The 21310-nt window shown below is 37.5% G+C and overlaps 1 protein-coding gene across 1 annotated transcript in view; it reads left to right on the top strand.

Moving 5' to 3' along the window:
* Positions 1–21227, top strand: part of cog5 (component of oligomeric golgi complex 5) — a 115013-nt gene extending 93786 nt beyond the window's left edge. Inside the window, exons 18-22 of the mRNA XM_041257631.1 lie at positions 269–506; positions 6142–6218; positions 13828–13954; positions 14276–14355; positions 18997–21227. Of these exons, the coding sequence (XP_041113565.1) occupies positions 269–506; positions 6142–6218; positions 13828–13954; positions 14276–14355; positions 18997–19111 (637 nt within the window). The 3' untranslated portion in view covers positions 19112–21227. The remainder of the gene's footprint in view (positions 1–268; positions 507–6141; positions 6219–13827; positions 13955–14275; positions 14356–18996) is intronic.
* The last annotated feature ends 83 nt before the right edge of the window (positions 21228–21310 follow it).

Here is a 21310-nt window from a genome sequence, read left to right as displayed (position 1 = left end):
TAGCAAAATTTTTCTTTTTTCTTGTTTGATTCAGACTTATGACTGGTAGTGTATGTACCAATCAGGTACATATTGTGCCTCATCTCCAGGATTTTTACTGTATAGTATAGTACAGGTCAGGTCAGATAAAGGTCAGCAATGCAGTTTCATAAATAGCTTTAACATTGTAGTTGTGTGAAAGTCTGTGTATATATACATATAAATATTTTGTAAATAGTTGTGAGCACTTAGCAAGTCTGTTATTTTTTCGTTGTTGTTTTTTGTCCAGACCGCTGCCTAATTTGGGTAAACCTGATGTTCCCTGTTCGCTCTATATGAAGGAACTGCAAGGCTTTATAGCTCGAGTCATGAGCGACTATTTCCGACACTTTGAGTGTGTGGACTTCATCTATGACAACACTGAAGCCATTGCACACAGATCCATAGAGCTCTTCATCAGAAATGCATGTCTGCTCAGGCCTCTGGGAGAAGGGGGCAAAATGAGACTGGCTGCTGATTTTGCTCAGGTAAGAAAAACAACATCTCAGCTATAGACTTCTAGAAAAGGAATCCAGTGAACTTCGCACTGTTAAGTTCTTGCAAAAATTTGGCAAAGTTTCCATTTGTCTCAATGTGCTTTTAATGTGGACATTGCAGCAGTACTTCCTGACTGTGACAAGGAAAAAATATAAAGCCATTTCTGACAGCGGGTTTTTTTTAACAGGCTTTTAACAATACATAAGTGGAGAACATATTACACAATGAAGGCCAGGTTTGGATACCATTGACCACAATTCACCAAGTGGTGCTCTAGTGCTGTTTTGATCTAAATTAAAAAAACAAACTGGTAATGTAAAATGTTATATAAATACCAAATAGTTTTTCCATTTTGAAAGACAAATGGTGCAAATACGGTTTCAGAGTAAATGTTGGTGAATCTAGCCCAATGTGGTACATTTTTAGATTCCTATACGTTTACCCAGCAAATCAATGTTAAAACTTGTTAGTAGTGTTTTCAGCTTTCAGAAATGTGTTGACAGTGTAACAAATTAAAATGAAGTGACTAGGTTTGTACCAATCAAAAAAGAGGGGGGAAAAAACTAATTTAAGGGTATAATACTTGTTTATGTTCACATCCCATTCAACCCTTCTTCAGACTTAGTTATTTATGTGGGTGTTAATACTGGAACAGTGCTTGCTGTAAATACCAAAAATGCATTAAAAGATTCTGAAGGATTACATTTTAAATAGATGCATCGTGTTTGATTCGACTTTGGTTTTCAGATTAAGAGGTGACTCACAATAGATTGCGTAAAAAATTAATAAACTGTGAATTTCAGAAAATGAAGACCCTGCTTTTATTTTCACACAACACTACAGTATCATAGTGTGTTAATGCACCATTATCTGTTTATATTAATTGTGTACGAAGTAGGACTACAGTTTAAAAAAAAAAGTATGATAAAACCATTTAGTTTCAATTTTAAATCCATCTTTTTTTTTCACATTATACATTAATGTGAAAGCATCACAACATATTTTCTTGTTACCGGTAACCTATACGCTATAGTATGAAGAAAGTGTGCTATAGCTGTAGATATTTATTTCAGTGTATGTACAAAGGCCAACTGTAAGAAAACACAATGTTATTTTTCGGGGCAGCAATCAGTTTATTTCAAATGTAGTACTTGTGTGTGTTTTTTAAACCAAACACCACCGCAGAGGCGCTCCACATGGAGTGCAGGATGCGCCCTATAGCCTGGAGATCGCAGGTTTGAAACCAGGCTAGGTCATTGCCGATCATGACCGGGGATTCCCAGGGTAGGGAGGGCTTAGGTCAGCAGGGGAATCCACGGTTCACCGCGCACAGGCGACCCCTTTGGCTGATGATAGGTGTCTGTGGTTCTGCAGTGGAGCCATCAAATCTGTGTTGTCCTCTGTGGATCCTCTCTGTGGATGCCCTGCTCCTTTCATTCTTATCATGATACTCTTTTTCGTATTATATAAACAAGGATATTTCTCACATAGATCAATCCATTTCTCAATGCACTCCCTTTGCCACGTAACTACAGATACAATTTCTCCAAGTTGTTTGAATAACTTTTACGTCGTGACATCAACAGCTGCGCTTATTGGTTGATTCCAAGCGACTTTTTTTTTTTGTCCTTTTGGAGCTAAGGATCTGGCAGTGAAAAGTGCGTATGATTTGTTGTAGTCAAAACACTTAAATGGCATTTAGCTAAATTACACTGAGCACTTGGAGTATGTCAGCTACTTTCAAACACATTGATAAGGATGAAGAGTACAGTCTTTTGTAAACTCCCAAGATTTAGTATTTCCACTGAAATTTTATTTATTTTTTGTATTCCTACATTTATAGTATGACGCCACAGTGTCTGCTGGAACTGTGGGTGTTTTGTTTTGTTTAAATTTCCCTTTGTGCAGCTTGTCTTCAGGCAAGCACTATAAGGGGAACTGCTGGTTTTTTTTTTCCCTCAGAAAATCCAGTTAGGCTTTTAAAGAAACTGCCTGCAAAGCCGAGAGACAATGCAGAGATTGGGATCTAAAACTACTTGTTCTTCAGTGTAATTCCTTCCCCTGAACCTTCAGTAACCCATGGCTTTATGGAATCGGTCCATAAAGCTCCAGCTGCCTGCCAAAATTGCTGTGTGCCTGTCTGAGCACATGGCTCGCAAGACATTTATAGTCTGGTCTTAACTGTCAAGTCAGAACAAAGACACCTTGTTAATATGACCAGGCTTCTTACCTAAGCCTTTTAGCACCAAATACTATGTTTATGGTATTTATTTAATCCCCCCACCCCCGACTACAAAACAAATAAAATCCGTTCTTTGGTATGTGGTTTGTATAGATGCACCCTACGACAACGAATGTAACTCTAAGCTGAAACTTTTGACTGACTTATCAGGCAGTGCTTTTGTTACCTTTCAAATGTCCTCCATCCGCAGAACAGTCTGAAAGAAGAGACCCCCCCCTTGAGAAACCACTGCTTGCAGCTGCCGTGTGCAGTACTAGGAGCTGCAAACCTCAGAATGAGTTGTCTTTCGTTGGACTGTCAGAAGAGGAGTCGCAATGGCTGATTTGCAAGCTCTCATACCGTCTTTGATCTACCCTTAACTCTATTGAGAATTCTTTCTATACTATGGTACTATGGGAATAACGAACCTTTTTCAAGGATACCAAACCTCTGCACTGTTCCCTTCTTTACTACCTTGACATAGTAAGACCTAAAAAATATAAGTCAAGTAATTTAAGTGTGTGGAAAAAATGAAAGCAGATGACTTCATGTGGATATAGTGGAGTGGGTCGGACTTGCATGTGTTACGCTTTCATTTTTCCATTTATCTGGATAACCATTTATCCAATTGTGATGAATCTTGGTATTAACATAATTTACCAAACATTATTGACAGTATTAGATATATGGAGGTGTCTCCTAAGGCCGCCATACACAAGGCAATTTTTTTCACCGCCGATATGTCGTCAGTGATTTATCATGAGAACCTTCTCACTGTACACGGGGTGATTTTTGTCATCCAGTGAGAGAATGGCAGGAGGAGGACTGGTAGTTTTATGTGCTTGTGTTACTCTTGCTTTGAAAAAAACATTAATATAAATGGAGGTGATTATTTTGCCGTGGACTGTGGCTGACAGCGGTTCTGTTTATTGTAAAAAAATAATAAACTGTGAATTTCAGAAAATGAAGACCCTGCTTTTATTTTCACACAACACTACAGTATCATAGTGTGTTAATGCACCATTATCTGTTTATATTAATTGTGTACGAAGTAGGACTACAGTTTAAAAACAAAAGTATGATAAAACCATTTAGTTTCAATTTTAAATCCATCTTTTTTTTTCACATTATACATTAATGTGAAAGCATCACAACATATTTTCTTGTTACCGGTAACCTATACGCTATAGTATGAAGAAAGTGTGCTATAGCTGTAGATATTTATTTCAGTGTATGTACGAAGGCCAACTGTAAGAAAACACAATGTTATTTTTCGGGGCAGCAATCGGTTTATTTCAAATGTAGTACTTGTGTGTGTTTTTTAAACCAAACACCACCGCAGAGGCGCTCCACATGGAGTGCAGGATGCGCCCTATAGCCTGGAGATCGCAGGTTTGAAACCAGGCTAGGTCATTGCCGATCATGACCGGGGATTCCCAGGGTAGGGAGGGCTTAGGTCAGCAGGGGAATCCACGGTTCACCGCGCACAGGGCGACCCCTTTGGCTGATGATAGGTGTCTGTGGTTCTGCAGTGGAGCCATCAAATCTGTGTTGTCCTCTGTGGATCCTCTCTGTGGATGCCCTGCTCCTTTCATTCTTATCATGATACTCTTTTTCGTATTATATAAACAAGGATATTTTTCACATAGATCAATCCATTTCTCAATGCACTCCCTTTGCCACGTAACTACAGATACAATTTCTCCAAGTTGTTTGAATAACTTTTACGTCGTGACATCAACAGCTGCGCTTATTGGTTGATTCCAAGCGACTTTTTCGCCAAGAGGTAGAGGGGAAATGAGTGAAGATTTATCATCCTAGATGGGGCGATTTTCTCAGACCGACATTGCAGGCGACCAAATTGCCCCAGGTATGGTGGCTTTAAGTCTGTAGATCCGTATGTTTATGAGCCATGTTAATATACTTTGCCATGACATTAACCCCTCATTTGCTAACCTAAATAAATACCAGTGATGTAATATTCATTGCCATTTCTCATTCTGTACTATTCTGTACTATACAGTTTCTGTGTCATACTGATGGCTCTAATTTGGAATTTACAGCTGTGGCGAGGGATGTACTTATATTATTGACAAACTGGTTAATTAAGACTTTGTTTTGCAAGTGGAGTGATTGGTGTGTGTTATGCTGTTCCACATAACAGCTAATGAGGGCAGCAGCCACTCCTAAAAATATTACATTAGTCTCTGGCTAAGAGAACACCCCTCAGGAAGCAAGCAAAGTGTTATTTTAGCTGGAGCGTTTTCTGAAACAGAGCTTACCACCAGACACAATATGCCAAGGCCAGTCACGATATGAATCGATACATACAAATGTATTTATTATTTATGTCATGACGCACATGCCTCAGCATATGAAATGAACAGAATAAGTAAGAGAAAACAATAGTTAAGTGTATGTTAATAAACTAAATTAATGAAACACCCCTACATACGGTAAAAATGCAGCAGCAGCTCCAACAGTAATGAATACGAGAATTGATTTTGACACACTGGTTATTAACACAGCACCGCCCTACGCATGTTAAATACAGCCGCAGCTCTAGATTACTTTAGTGATGCAAGTCAGTTCTGAAAAGATTAAATAATCAATTTGAATTTCAGTTTGATGATGAGTTATAAGTTTTTAATCGGTTAGCAATGAATCACCATTGGTGCCAAAAAGGTGTTCTTTTAAGTGAAGTTTCTGTTCCTTTAGGCGGAGCATTTACAAGGGAGCAATTCTCTTTCACCACAAAGTTGTTCCCTAAGCCAGAGTGTTCTTTTAGCAGTTGGTACTATACGCAAATACTGTACATCAGTCTACCAGACAAAGTAATTAGATTGCTTCAAAATAAGACCATGTAAATCAATTGAGTATGGGTTTAATGAAGTGGAACAAGGGAGAAATAGGTGAAACACACTTTAATGGAAAAAGTGTAACTCTCTTTATAGAGGTATAAAGCATCAAATAGATGCAAGTGTTTTTTTATTTGTTAACACTGGTATAGACTACCCTGGAAGGTGTAATTTGTCAGGAGATCTCCGTTGGACCAAAGTACTGTATTGTCGTCTTTTCAGTGGTCAAATGTCAAGCTATTCCCAACATTGCAGTCTGCTGTTTTATTTACAGAGCTCGAGATTTCCCATTGTTTGTAATTGGCTTTCCTTTATATAGAACACAGCTTCCAATAGTTTAAGGTCAAGTATCAGTCTGGCAGCACATTGTATCGAATATCCCTGACCTATAACACTTGATATTATTGTTGTGTGAATGTGCGTTAGTTTTGAACATCTGGGGACTTCTCAGAGCGGGGGTATAACTGGATGTTATTACAGTGGTCTCACTTCTCATGAAGTGAACTTGGTTTAACACCTTTTTATTTAACTGCTTTGTTTTTGCAGATGGAGCTTGCAGTGGCCCCTCTATGCAGAAGAGTGTCAGATCTGGGCAAGTCCTACCGTTTACTCCGATCATTCAGGTCAGTTAGTTGACTATGGATTAGGTTTAAGGGCATCCTTTTTTTTTATTTTATTTTACCAGTTAATATGACTGTGATGCCCCTTGTAATGTGAACATGGACTACTGAGATGAACCTGTAAAGAGAGGAGCTGTCTCTGTGCATCATGGAATAACACTAAGCTACAGGGTCACTAATGCTTCTTTCACAAAGACACATTCATATCTGCTAACAAAACCACTGCTGCTGCACTTGTTTCCATAGAATAACTTCCACTGTAAAGTTGCCTTTGAGAGAGAAATAACTGTCGACAATCTCCATTGATGATTCATGTTTTAAATAAATATTAGTTTGCCCTCTCCAAAATGATTTTTAAAAAGGTATTACTGCTGTGGTATGAGTATGTATTTTAGATTGTCATGTCTTTATCTACACAAAATACAAAATAAATAGTTTTCATTTCTTTTTATAGTAGACACAATTGTACTGTGAATGTTTCAAGTCATTAGACCTGTCCATTTCTAAACAACAATGTGACCAAACAAAGCCTAACATGAACCATTTAAACACTGGATTTCTCGTTTTGCACTGTCTGCTAGTGGGCTGAAGATGGAAATGCTTAAATCACTAGTCCATGTATCTCAAGCCAAATTAGTTAATGACTGATTTTTCTGTAGAGCTTTATTCATCAAAAGGGCTAGTATTTGATATCGCCTTGAACATAATTATCATCCAGTATTGCTGTCACCATTCATCTAATTTCTGCTCATCTATGCTCATGTTCCTGATTTATCTAAACCTAAAAATGCTGTGCCATGCTTTTTAGTCAAATTGTATTGCTAATCACAGAAAGGAATAACCTTTAATGATGGTGTTGCATTGTGTGATTAGGGTATAGACAGCAATGCAATTTAACTTTATCCATCTTCATCTTTCATCTGAATTTCCTGTTGTGGCTCTCTCTGTCCTGTCTAGATGAAAGCGTGATTTGAATTGTGCCCGGGGTCCTGCATGGTGGATAGTCCTTTCTGTTGTGATTGCAATTATTTACATCAATTTGATAACACAAGATCCAGTTTATATCGTCTGTCTGATTGGACTGCTCTAGCGCCTGTTTCTCAGCCACTTAGTCTTCACATTCATCCATTAGACCAGCTAATTGAATTGTTAGGCTTTCATTATCATTTTTATACAGATGATTTATAGATTCATTATTTCCTTGTTTGTCGGACGTGAATATTGCTAGGGGAACCAATTGGTATGCTCAAATTAAAAAGGGATGGCATAAATACAAGAAACTGTACAGCCTTTTATTTGTCTTTCATAGTTGTTTAGAAAGCAGACAAACAGATTTATACAGTGTCATCTCTCCCCTTTTTTTGTTATGTTAGACCAGGAACCAAAGGTTACAATTGGATTTTGGTCTGCTGTCACCAACTAAAAGTACTAAATTACAAAAACAATGACAATTTGAAAAGGATTATTAAAGGTTTTTGGAATAATCACCAAGAAATGGTCGGTCCATCCCTGAAGATGATTAAAAATGATCATGAACTATAGTGCATCCAACCATTTTGAGATGTTCATTCAGTTCCATAGCTATCACATTCCACAGGGGAAGATGCAAACATCAAATTCAAAGTTACATCCAAATGAAAGTACTTGAAGAACTGCCAAGTAATTTGCATATAAATACATTTCTTTTGTTATTTATGCAATGGAGCGTCATCCCATTTCATATGCCATTTGATAACAAATGGGTCTTAATTTCTAGTTTGAACGCATCATGTAGCTTTGGGTATATTTTTCTACATAGCTTGCCTCATCTCATCTGTGTCTTTGTTCCTGTCACAATGACAGCGTTGTGCACTGTTCGTTGGAACATTTCTTACGTCATTTAGCTTGAGAGAGCTTGTAAAATTGCAAGATTGCACTGACTTTTGTAAGAAATACAAGGGAGAAATATTACACATCTCTCCATAACCGGCAGGAATAAGGTGGCATAAATCATAGGAGGAAAGAAAGAACAGTGGAAACTGGAGAAAATGATCTTTGGGAACTGCTGCAATAAAATACTTAAATCTATTACAGCTGTATAGCACAGTATACTACTATTAAACTATATACAGTATATTACAGCTGTATAGCACAGTATACTACTATTAAACTATATACAGTATATTACAGCTGTATAGTACAGTATATTACTATTAAACTATATACAGTATATTACAGCTGTATAGCACAGTATACTACTATTAAACTATATACAGTATAGTACAGTATATTACTATTAAACTATATACAGTATATTACAGCTGTATAGTACAGTATATTACTATTAAACTATATACAGTATATTACAGCTGTATAGTACAGTATATTACTATTTAAAAAAAAAACTGCAGGGTTGTGTTATTTATTTTTTTGATATGATGATTAAAAAAAAAAAATGGTGGATCAAAATACAGCTTTACGTTGGCTAGGTAGGACAGTATGATGGTAGCGAACCTTTAATGAGCCGTGCCAGTGGGTGTCATTTTATGATCAATAATGAGGGGCTATGCTAGTATTTTGGATGTCATGCATTTTAAGAACTGTACAGTTTGAAGTAGTGTTACAGAACATCCTGGAAATTTTACAATAAACATTACATTATGTTACCTTTACTATGTCCCGTGTTGTCTGTATAATAGTGTTCTGTTTTTAAACATGTTCCCGACCATTTAAACACACATCATGGTTTTAAATCTAAGCAATACATTTCTCCACATTTACTCCGGAGCGTTCACCAGGAGAAAAATATCATCTTCTAATGGGCGCACTGTATTAGAGGAGGCATCATATAAACTACAATGTTTAGAAGAAAAAAAATCTTTCTCTGGGTGAACATTGCCAGAGTAAAATTTGAACACCCCCCCCCCCCCCCCCCAAAAAAAAAACACGGATTTCCTATGCTGTGTAAAATATGAAAACAAAAAAAAAAAACATATGGGGCCCGATCTTCGCGCAATCCCCTCGCTAAATTTGTGCCGTGCAAAAAAATAGTGCTTTGGCACAAAATGAGAGATATTCCAAAACGGCACAAAGCAGTTGTGAGACACTGGAATATAGTAGTCTTTTAAGCAATTCGCAAATCTGTTTGTGCCTCGCAAAACCGTCTGCGTATTCACTACCAATATAAGAACATAAGAACATAAGAAAGTTTACAAACGAGAGGAGGCCATTCGGCCCATGTTGCTCGTTTGGTTGTTAGTAGCTTATTGATCCCAAATTCTCATCAAGCAGCTTCTTGAAGGATCCCAGGGTGTCAGCTTCAACAACATTACTGGGGAGTTGATTCCAGACCCTCACAATTCTCTGTGTAAAAAAGTGTCTCCTATTTTCTGTTCTGAATGCCCCTTTTTCTAAACTCCATTTGTGACCCCTGGTCCTTGTTTCTTTTTTCAGGCTGAAAAAGTCCCTTGGGTCGACACTGTCAATACCTTTTAGAATTTTGAATGCTTGAATTAGGTCGCCACGTAGTCTTCTTTGTTCAAGACTGAACAGATTCAATTTTTTTAGCCTGTCTGCATATGACATGCCTTTTAAGCCCGGAATAATTCTGGTTGCTCTTCTTTTCACTCTTTCTAGAGCAGCAATATCTTTTTTATAGCGAGGTGACCAGAACTGAACACAATATTCAAGATGAGGTCTTACTAGTGCATTGTACAGTTTTAACATTACTTCCCTTGATTTAAATTCAACACTTTTCACAATGTATCCGAGCATCTTGTTAGCCTTTTTTATAGCTTCCCCACATTGTCTAGATGAAGACATTTCTGAGTCAACAAAAACTCCTAGGTCTTTTTCATAGATTCCTTCTCCAATTTCAATATCTCCCATATGATATTTATAATGTACATTTTTATTTCCTGCGTGCAGTACCTTACACTTTTCTCTATTAAATGTCATTTGCCATGTGTCTGCCCAGTTCTGAATCTTGTCTAGATCATTTTGAATGACCTCTGCAACAGTGTTTGCCACTCCTCCTACTTTTGTGTCGTCTGCAAATTTAACAAGATTGCTTACTATACCAGAATCTAAATCATTAATGTAGATTAGGAATAGCAGAGGACCTAATACTGATCCCTGTGGTACACCGCTGGTTACCACACTCCATTCTGAGGTTTTTCCTCTAATCAGTACTTTCTGTTTTCTACATGTTAACCACTCCCTAATCCATGTATAGCAACTGCACACAACAGCCAAGCGAGAATGCAAAATGATGGACAGTCACCATTAGTAATGCGACAAGCTGCTATCATTGGTGTCACCATTGTATTGTATCACAAGGAAATACTTCAGGTTGGGGTTCTGTACCTTTGTACGTTTGTACTACTGTACCCAACTCCAGAGTAGACTGTTACTCTGACACTATTTGAGCCAGCGGTGCGCAGTTATTGGAACTAGCGCTTTGCAATTATCTCGCAGATATTGGTATATGCAGACGAATTAGGGCTTTCACCCAATTCAAATCTGATTGCGCTATGTGCATATTGAATGTCCACCTAGAATACATTTGCATCTCATGTTTCTAATTACCGATGCATTACCATATGCTAATAGGACCGCATTAAAGAAACAGAAGGAAGGCAGTGTGCTGAACAGAGGTGAGTGCATGTTTCCGCACTTGTCTGTTGGGCATGGGAATATGCTATAAACGTCGCTGTGATGTGAACATGTTATATGTTATGGAAACAAAAAAAGAGGCTTATTGCTTGTATGTTTTTGCCGCAAATTGACTATGGTGATGCAATATATGGGTTTGCATCACCATCAACTTTAGATAAACTTGACTTGCTATATCATGCAGCATTGAGGTACATTACAAATACAAGATTTAATACTCATTATATATTACACGATTTGGTAGGCTGAACTTCTTTGGACAGGTTGAAGCACTGGTATATTCTGGTATACAAGCCTATTCAATGTAAATTATATGAATATACTTATTTAAATGAATACCTTATAGGTTCCCATAGTAACCATAGCCTCAGATCTCATTCTTTTTTGCATTTTAAAATCCCAAATGTGAGTACTGAGGCTGGTAAAGGATCCTTTGCTTATTATGCCCCATGCTCCTGGAATGAGTTCCAGCCCAAACTAAAGCTGCAGACCCAGATATCTTTATTGCAATTTAAGAGTAAACTGCATGATTTTGTGACTGAGAGTTGTAATTGTTTAAAATAGTTGACTACTGTTGTGTATTTTGATTGTTTTAAATGTGGTTTGCCTGTGTCTTAATTGTATTTTATTGTGTACTTGTTCTTGTTGTCCGATTGACTTGCTGCTGCCTGCTTGGCCACTCGTAAAAGAGGTTTTAATCTCAATTTGACTATATATAATATCCTGGTATTGACTGTTGATCTACTTAAAAACTAAAAAAAAATAGGAAGATATTGCATAATCGGCACCCAGTTTGGAGTCATACACGTACTAATATATTTGTGCACAGATTTTGCAAAGGCTTTGTTGGGCACAAAAGTCGTTGTCTTCTATATTACAGATTATAAAACGATGACTTGTTTGTCTAGAAAAAAACTGGTTTTCTGAATAAGGTGTCTAGAAGGGCTCGTATTCCGATAGTATCCTAATACTAAGTGGGTATTCGGTATCACGTTTTCGGAATACTGGTATCCAGAATACGGACGGATTCATTCGGAATACCCTGCTTACATGGCATGGAATAGCTATTCAAATTTCCCACTATTCCGAATACAACTAGAATCCTGATAGAGCAGGACAACTGGAACAGTTGCCCGGATTGCAATATGGGTGCAGTCAATTGTACCTACCACGCGCGACAGGTGCACGACCTCATAAAAACCCTGCATTATCTCCTCACTGTTTGTTCTGGTACTGGGGAAATTAATATGTTCCTCAGCACGTCGCAACAACGTGGTTATGAAGTAGTCGAGGTGGCGGGACACTGCTGTCCCGGTAGCAAGGATACACATACAGACAGATACTACCAATTGCTCAGACAAGGCATGACTGCGCAGGTTTGTTCTGGCCAGGTCATCATGCAGCATGTGGCATAAATGAGTCGAGATGATACTTGGACACGATTTGCTCATTGTTGAGCTCCTCATATGTGTGTCGAGGCCGGTACGCTCTTTCAGCGTATCTTTGCCTATGTCGGGATTGCTGATGCTGGGTGTGTCTTGCATCATTCACATCCACACATCAATGGGCACGCTGCATGCTACCCACGTTTCCCATTGTTGCCTGTTTGTAGTCAGTGCTGGAATGGTCGTGTGTGCGGAGTTAACACAGTCCTTTTACAATCCTTATTTGGCGGGTCACAAACCTGGTTTTGTGCTTGGCACATACCTTCGAGTATGCCAGGATCACGGATATTGTTGGCTACTCCCCCCATATTGCGCGATGCATAAATTTTATTTCTGCACAGCGCAGAATGGATTGTGACGCGCAAAAGGACTTTTCGAATATGGCAACTTGGCGCAATTTCGTCACAACTGCCATTTGCGACACGCATACCCCTCTGCGCGGTGTGCAAACCTTTCGAAGATCTGGCCCATGGACAGCATAGGATACAGCAAAGGTAAAATCAAGTGTCTTACAAACACTGCAGGGGGTTCGTATTGTCAATATGAGCTTTGTGTTAGTTACCCATCCTGCTCAGCAATGCAACCATCAGATTCACTTCACTAATGACATTCATTTACGTAAAATAACATTTGGGTTAAAAGAGGTAGTTGGAGTCAGAATTCATTTTCCAAAAAAGGCTCTAACTGCTATAATTACATGAGAAGTACGTTTGTATTGATTGAGCTTCAGAGAGTATGGTTTGCTGCTGAGCACACAGTGTTTGTTTTTGTAGTATTTGTAATCTATATTTATATGCAAATGCACATTGTAAACAGATGAACCTGTTTCGAGATCATTCAGAGAAGTCTGTTGTGAAAGTCCTAAGAATGTTCTTTTGACAATCGTGGGGAAGCAGTGCTGCATTGGTGTGCCACTACAGGAGATAAGGAAGATGTCTCAGGAAGATGATGGTTCTTCAGTTTGCCTCTTGAATTGAACAACGTTCCAGGGGTCAATATGTGTCAATCGTGTCAAACAGGAACTGGCCTACCCCCTCCAGGCATTCCTTGCTTGGTGTTCGTTTTATTTCCAAAGTCTAAAAAAGTTTAGTATAATGCCAGCATCAGAAGGTGTTGTAAATAGCCATTGTTATATAATTAGTTTCAAGTGTTTAATTATAGCTTTGATACAATGACTTAATTTATTAACACTGTGCAATTCAGTGGGGTTTATTTCTTCTTTTTTAAAGCAACCAAAACGTGTGATCATGCACAGCCATTTGAAACAACAATAAAATAAAATAAGAATTTAACTATGACAGTTTGTTTTTGGGAAAGCTGTGTCAAAGCATAATGTCGAAATGAGCTCTTCTTGGAAATCTACATTTCCTGGTCATGCAGATCTCAATTTCTAAATGCTGTTTCTGCTGGTATTTTGTGCGCCCAAAACTCTTTAATACACAAGTTTGGTTTCCTCACAAATTGCTTTCAAAGGATCCTTTTTTTTTTTTGTTTGTTTTTGTTTCGTTTTTTAGGCCATTACTTTTCCAGACGAGCGAGCACATTGCCAGGAGCCAGGCTGTGGGGGATCTTATCCCTTACAGTGCCGTCCTACACTTCTTATTTACTCGGGCACCCTCCGAGCTGAAATCCCCACACCAGGTACCTAATGGAAGGCAGTCTGATTAGTAGATTTCTTTGAGCTGATGAGTGAACAGTAGAATGTACTGAAGACACATTATATTGAGATGTGTACTAACCTCTGGTTTCACAGACCCAGTTAGCACTAATCTTGAACTACCTAGGTAGTCTGACTATGACTAATCCGGGTGTGTGAAATTAACTGTATGTGTGCTGTATGAAGCATTAAAATATCAAAAAATGATTCTTCATGTAAGATGAATGGGTTTTGCTTGCACATTTCCTGAATTGAAATTCTGCATTGAAGTCTATTAATTGAATGCGTCTTTGAATTGATTCCAGAGAGCAGAATGGTCCATTGCTCGCTATTCCCAGTGGCTTGACGACCACCCTTCAGAGAAGGATCGGCTGATTCTGTTAAGGTAAAGCTCAGTTAGGAGTGTTTGTGTTCTAGTTGAGACGTGTAGCGTATGTTACCTTTTTCAGGTTGTTTTTGTTAAAGATTTCATTAAGGTTATCTGAGCACACTACAAAAACTGTTTTCAGTAAAATACAACAGCTGTACTGGATTGTAATGCATACTATATATAGTAAATTACATAATACCTAGTAATCTAGTACATAATATAATGTGTTATGTAGTTAACTTTATATTCTGTACATTTTGTATGAGTGGTTAATATCAAGCAGACATCTATAGTACACAATGAGAGAGAAGATGGTCAGGAACACAGTGTAGGTTTCAGGTATTGAAAATAAATATTCATCACCAACATGTACAAGGACTTGCTGCAGATGCATAGTGTGGATATTGTGGAGTCCTTCACATATACCCATGCCACATATTTCTTAACAAGTTTTAATGCATACAGTACTAAAACATAACATAAGGGGGAAAAAGGAACAGTGGGTGAAATTGTCAACAATTTGGTAGTAATTCAAACACAGATTAGGTTAACCTAGTTTCAGGAGTTACACACATCTTCATACAAATCGGTAGATAAATGGAGGAATGTCCCTCTTCTAAACTACGTTGTTTGAGTTGTAAGTAATTTGAAGAGGTCTGTGCTTCGTGTTTTATTAAAGACACACTGAAGTCGTCATGTTCATTATACAAAAATAGTATGTGAGAATAAGCAAGTGCAAAATATGTCTGGTCTATTAAAACTGACTGAAACAATGACCGTTTTAAGTGGAAATATATGAGCATTATCATAAAACTAATGGGAAAGCTGGCTTTGTGACAGACATAGTGCATCAGTGTTGGATTCTTACATCCACATGGTGAATTTTCATTCAGCAAGGCCATTTCTCAGCTCAGGTTTTGGATCCCGATGACGCACAGTAGACTGTTACCCTCCACAGTCAGAAGTAAAAATAAAACATGAGCAGCAGCATTGTACTTGGGTCACAAATTAATTAATGATGCGTATACCCAAAATAAAGTGATCATATATTACTGCTGTAATATGCTTTGTTTATTTACATAGTCATTTTGGAGATGTTTTACTCAACATGAGTAATACTGCTAATTGTATGCAATTGCATTTAAAATTAACCATTACAAATATTTTTTGCAGATGCATGCATACAAGATCTACAGTGTACTATTAAAAATAATAATATGAGCAATTTACTGCACTAATTCACAGTGGCACTTGGAGATTATCTTTCCAAGTCACTCTAAGACTTAAACTCCTGAGACCCAGAGGTTTCATCTAAAACTCATTTCCATATCAATTTCAGGCCCCTGCGATATGTGCAATTCCTAGTAACCAGGAAGCCTTGTTGCTCATTCCTTTTCCCTAATGGTGTTAACTTACATGTAAGGAGCCACAGCTCTGAATAAACAGAGATTGCAATAAGCAAAGAGAGGCTCTTTAATTGCTCATTACAATTGTTATTTGCAATAAGGATTAACGTGTAACTTCATTTTCTAAGCTAGACCCAGATCATGCGAGAAAGGCATTAATGAGCAGCATATTCTAATATATGTTAAAAAATGGATCCAATATGCCCCACTCCTCCTGTTTCATTTTCAGACTGTAGCTTGGTCAATGCCCCTGGCTCAAAATACCCAAGTGTTTATGTATGTACATTAGCCGTACCTTTTTCGGTGCTTCTTGCTACTGGTGTATATTTTATTACATTACTCCAAACATAAACAGCACCCCTAGTAAGTAAAACAAATGGGTGATCCATTGTTCACAAATAGCAGTAGAAATTGTGTCACTCTCCTATTGCTTAGTTTCTAAACTGAACAAATTCTTATCCAGTATATGATGTGTTGCCGGGCAGATCTTTTAGATGTTGTGTTTGGTTCAAGGAATGGGGCCTGGTTACATTGTATATTTTCTCTATATAAAAATTCTTCGTTACGGGGGTGAAAGAGGACATTCTAGTTACACTATTCATCTTTTTAATGATGCTGATTTTCCAGTGCTCATTAACACAGCCAGGGTAAGACTCCTCAGCCAGCTGAATTTTCACACTGATCCGACAGGCTCTGCAGGGACAAAAGCCTTCTCCTATTGAATAATGGAATAGTGCATTATTTTAGAAGCAGACTTTATGTGACCTAGTAATCACAAGTGTCACACTTTGTTACCTCTTTCAAATGTTATGACCTTAAACGTTTAACATTAATCACAAAAATGAGCTATTGTATTGTTTAATTTACTTGTGACAGATTTTAAGACCAGAAATGGTAAGCATGTGCAATGCAAGTATTTATTGGTTAAAACATCAATTATACACTACATAAATCCTTATGTATTGGTGCAGGGAGTGTTTGGGGTATCTTAGTGCTTTTCTAAAGCTACATTTCAATAGGAATTTGTGAGTACATTTCAAATAACTTTGGTAAAGGTTTAAACAAAATTACTGTTAGACAGTGAAATTCAATTTGTGTAAAGTATGCATCAGTTAGTCAATAAATACTGATTTAGAGAAAACTGACCACCAATACAGTAGTCATAATCTAATAAGTCAACAGAAGCAATGTAGCTGAAGGACATTGCTGGTAATTTACCTTCCATGGGTAGATGTTTCCCTATGGTGCATACTTTATTGACCTGTCAAGAGCTTTTGACATGACCGATTTATACTGCAGTCTGTTTGATAAAATGGCAAGCACTGGGTTAAGAGGACATGTGATTTAAGAGTTTTGTTTGCTACCTTTGACATCTGTCAAAAGTACTTCCTCTTTTAAACTACCACTTGACAGAGGACTCCTGTAAAGATCTGCGTTTCTGTGGTCGTGTTTGCTTATAATGGACATATGTGTGTTATGTCATAGTTGTGGCAGGCCAAGGTGTTGTGGTGTGCTGTTTTTTTTTGTTTGTTTGTTTTTTAAATGGAATGAGAGTGTCTAAAACGTCTTTTAGTACCTGTAAACAATCATAGGTGCCTTTTAGGCTTCGTTATTGGAGCATATGGAAGAATATATGGAAAGAAATATGGAAGAGTCACAACATTTCTCTGGGAACAAAGATCAGACTACTGAAGACTTTAGTATGGCCGGTGGCAACATATAGTTGTGAAAGTTGGACCATCAAGAAGAAAGATGAGAAAAGATTACAGGCTTTCGAAATGAAAGGACTCAGGAAGATTTTAAGAGTCTCTTGGGTTGCCCGAAAAACAAATGAATGGGTTTTGGCCAGAGCGGGCGTACGGAGGGATATACTGGACAACATCAAAAGAAGGAAACTGGTCTACTATGGTCACATTACACGGAAGGAAGGAGACTGCTTGGAGAAACAGATATTGCAAGGTACGACACCTGGTTCACAAACACGTGGGAAACCAAGGACAACATGGATGGACAATATTAGAACACGGATGGGCCTTACAACTGAAGAAGTGACGAGGAAAGCTCAAGACAGAGTTCATTGGCGAAGAGTTGTACATAATGCGACCAACCCTCGGATCGAGGAAGGTTGAAGACAAGACAAGACAATTGGAGCAAGGTGGCAGTTGCTGTGTAGTGATAACTTTAAACTGAACATTGGAAGAGTACCAAGTCTGTCTGTGATAACTGATGTAAAACTACCTTGTTAAGTCGATCTCTAATCACTGAGTATGGGACGGCTAGTTGATATATGTAGTTAAAAACATACTTGATTTGGGTTTCACAAAGGGAATTAAGTAAACCATTAAAATAGTAGCATTACATGTGGAAAGACTGTCCATCTTTACACAAATTAATTGAAGGCTTTTGTACATCTGAAGTGACTATCAAGTGTTTTCAACAACTTTGCATGGCTAGATAATTGATAAATAGAAATTCTGCCACTTGTAAGCAGATACTATATATTACATTAATAAGGAATTGTACTGCATATTCTTGTAACAAAAACAGAAAAAACAACAAATATGCATGTGGTTTTCTCTGACAGTGAAAAATGGTGTAACAGCACCCCTTAATGTATAGAATTGTAATTGAAGGGATAGTACGCAGCAGATATTTGAACTTTCATACAGTGTGCTGGGAGAGTTCATTCCTGGTTCTGCTAATTGTTGGATAGTGATTGAAAAAGAACATAGCACATTGAATGTGGCCAGTAGTCAGATCAGGTCAGATCGCTCTCAGGACCCATTACTTCCAGTCAGTGGTTTATTTAGTTTTCAAATGGGGAAACAATTATGTTGTGGTGGGTGTGACTATAAAGGGTGCCAGTAATAATTAACAGTAAAGAGTGCCTTTCCCCGGTATGTGTAGCCTGTCCTGCACTTGGAGGGTTACAGGTCAACCCCTCACGAGGAGACACAGCTTATGACCTGGGCTTCAGTAGTAGACATTCAGTGCAGTGCAGAACATGCCCAGTGGGAACAGGACATGTTTGCTTGTAGTCCTTTGAGCTGGTGATGTCATTTTATTTTACACTTGACTTGCTTGTGTTAAATACAGTATTAGTGGCAAAACTTTCCACTTGCAACACTTAAAGTGTTGCATATTTTAACACAAACCTAATATGGATTTTCTCTATCAATTCTTTTGAATGCTGTGTGAAAAAAAAATAATGTTGCTGCATCTGTGTATTCATTCATTTGCTCTTTTTCAGGGGAGCCCTGGAGGCCTATGTTCAGTCTGTGCGAGCCAGAGAAGGGAAGGAGTTTGCTCCCGTTTATCCAATTATGTTACAGCTTCTCCAGAAAGCTATGTCTCTGGTTCAATAAGAGAACCCCTACAAATTGAATATCCTGTAAATATGCCTTGGTTAACTTTGTGTTTGATATACTGAAGGGGGCGGGCGGTCGGTCTTTCCTGATAGATTGCATTTCATATATTTATACTGAGTGTACCAAAATGGCTGTAGAATTTATTCATTATGTTGCCCTGATATTGCAACACTGTAGGGATGTATTAGACATGTATTTTTAATTGAAGTGCAATCTCTAGTTATAGAATGACCTGGCTTTCAAACATTTGATTTAGCTATCTCACTGTGTATCTATGAGTCAGTGTTTTATGTTAAAAAGATTTAAGAAACTGAATTCCAAATTTTAAAAAAATTCTAATTTGTAAGGGTTTTGGCAATAAAGAAAAATAATAATAAAATGACCTCCCCTATAAATAACATATTGGATAAAAATGCTCTTTTATTCCTGTTGACTTTTCTCAGATTTTTCTAAGTTTTCTCTGATTTTCATTTAAATACAATCAACAGATAATCACATACAGCATACTTGTTAGTCCTTAGTTCTGTACTAAGTTGAGTACTCGCAGCACAGTACCCTGTAACTACAGATCACCTCTAACGCTGTACTGTCTTATTATCTTCTACCAACTGCAAAGAAAAATCGGAAGCAACAAAGATCAGCTGATCGCCAACTTTAGTACAGACCACAGGGGTAAACTGAGCTCTTCTTTGTGTATGGGGAGTGCAAGAGACAGGAACTGAAGAGATCTGCATTCTTGTACTGTATTTTTCAACTATAGTTTTAAAGCTCTATGATTTAAGTGTTTCTTTACATTTCTTCACTCAATTATATTAATACATTAAAAGTTGATGTTCTGAGGTTTAAAATAAAACCTACTTAATAGGCTATTAAGTTACCGTTTCAGCATGCAAGCAGGTTGTTATATATCCAGGTGTCAATTTAATTTGCCTAAAACACTATTTGAAGATATTCAGTACCAGTATCAGAGAATAAATTAGAAGTTATGAGAAATAAGAGAAGTGAGTCTACCAGACTTATCGTCCTAACATTTATCTAATTTTAGATAGTAATAATTACACAAATGTACACTATTACTCATGTAACATTTTCATCAGCAGATGGAATTTGAACAGAAGTTTAATGTCCATGTACTTTTGATTGACAAGTTCAGAATTAATTTTAAACTCCATGGTTTATTAAATTAAGTTCTTAATACATTGAAAATTTATATAAGATTCTATTTGTAACAGCACTTGGTCTAAAAACTCACTGGTCTAACTCATTACCTATTTTTTTTACAGTCCTTTAGGGGCAGACAACCGATGTGTTTGTTGCAACTGAAACACCTAAAACTTACCTGCAGACTATCTGGAGTTGGCCAGTTTGTTGCAGTTGGCACTATCTTCCAGGCTGTCAATAGTACTGCCCTCTCTACTAACCACAGGATCATTCAGTTATTGCGCTACTTTTTTGCAGTTCACCAAAGGTCCTGGTGGACAGCTGTTTATCTTGTCACTGATTTTGTGCATTTTCCTTCTGCTGAATAAAGTTTGTTTGAAGGGAAACTAATCTAATTTGTTTAAGGGCCACATATTACATATTGCCACGTGTGTTGAGTTTTAGATCCCCCCAAACAAACTCATTCACAAAAGAGCAGTGATATTATAATATTACATTAAATGTTTATTTTAAAATGTGTAATTTTTTAACCAAATACTTGTACCTAAAATGAGTTTGTCAATTCAAACTATACTTAATGCATAAATATTTTGTCACTTCACACAGTAATGTAACTTGTTTGACAAGCTGTTACAAGGTAGGGAAAAAACACCCATATGAAAAAACAGTCAACACGTGTTTAAACTTTTATTCATAATATAATATTTTGTGCAAAAGTTTGGTGGGGCAACAAATCTGTACAACATTATTGACAAAATAAGTCAAAGGTAATGCAAAACTGAATACAAGCTGTATATTGTAGCTATGACTGTGTTATTGGTAACTGATTTTTCAGATACATTTATTGGTTGTATTAGATACAATAAAGTGCAAAAACACTTAACCCTTTGCGGTCCTATGTCAGACCAGGTCCGACATCATCAAAAAGATGTAAAGGAGAGGTCTCTTTTCTCTGGAAAAAGCCGAGGCCTTTCAATGGCAGAGTGAGACCAGGGAGAAAAAAAAAGGGGGGGTATCTCATAGCCCCATGCACGA

Source organism: Polyodon spathula, chromosome 8 (assembly GCF_017654505.1).
Source record: "Polyodon spathula isolate WHYD16114869_AA chromosome 8, ASM1765450v1, whole genome shotgun sequence".
Classification (NCBI taxonomy): Eukaryota; Metazoa; Chordata; class Actinopteri; order Acipenseriformes; family Polyodontidae; genus Polyodon; species Polyodon spathula.
Note: the sequence above shows the minus strand (reverse complement) of the source record. Positions and strands in the feature narration are given on the sequence as shown.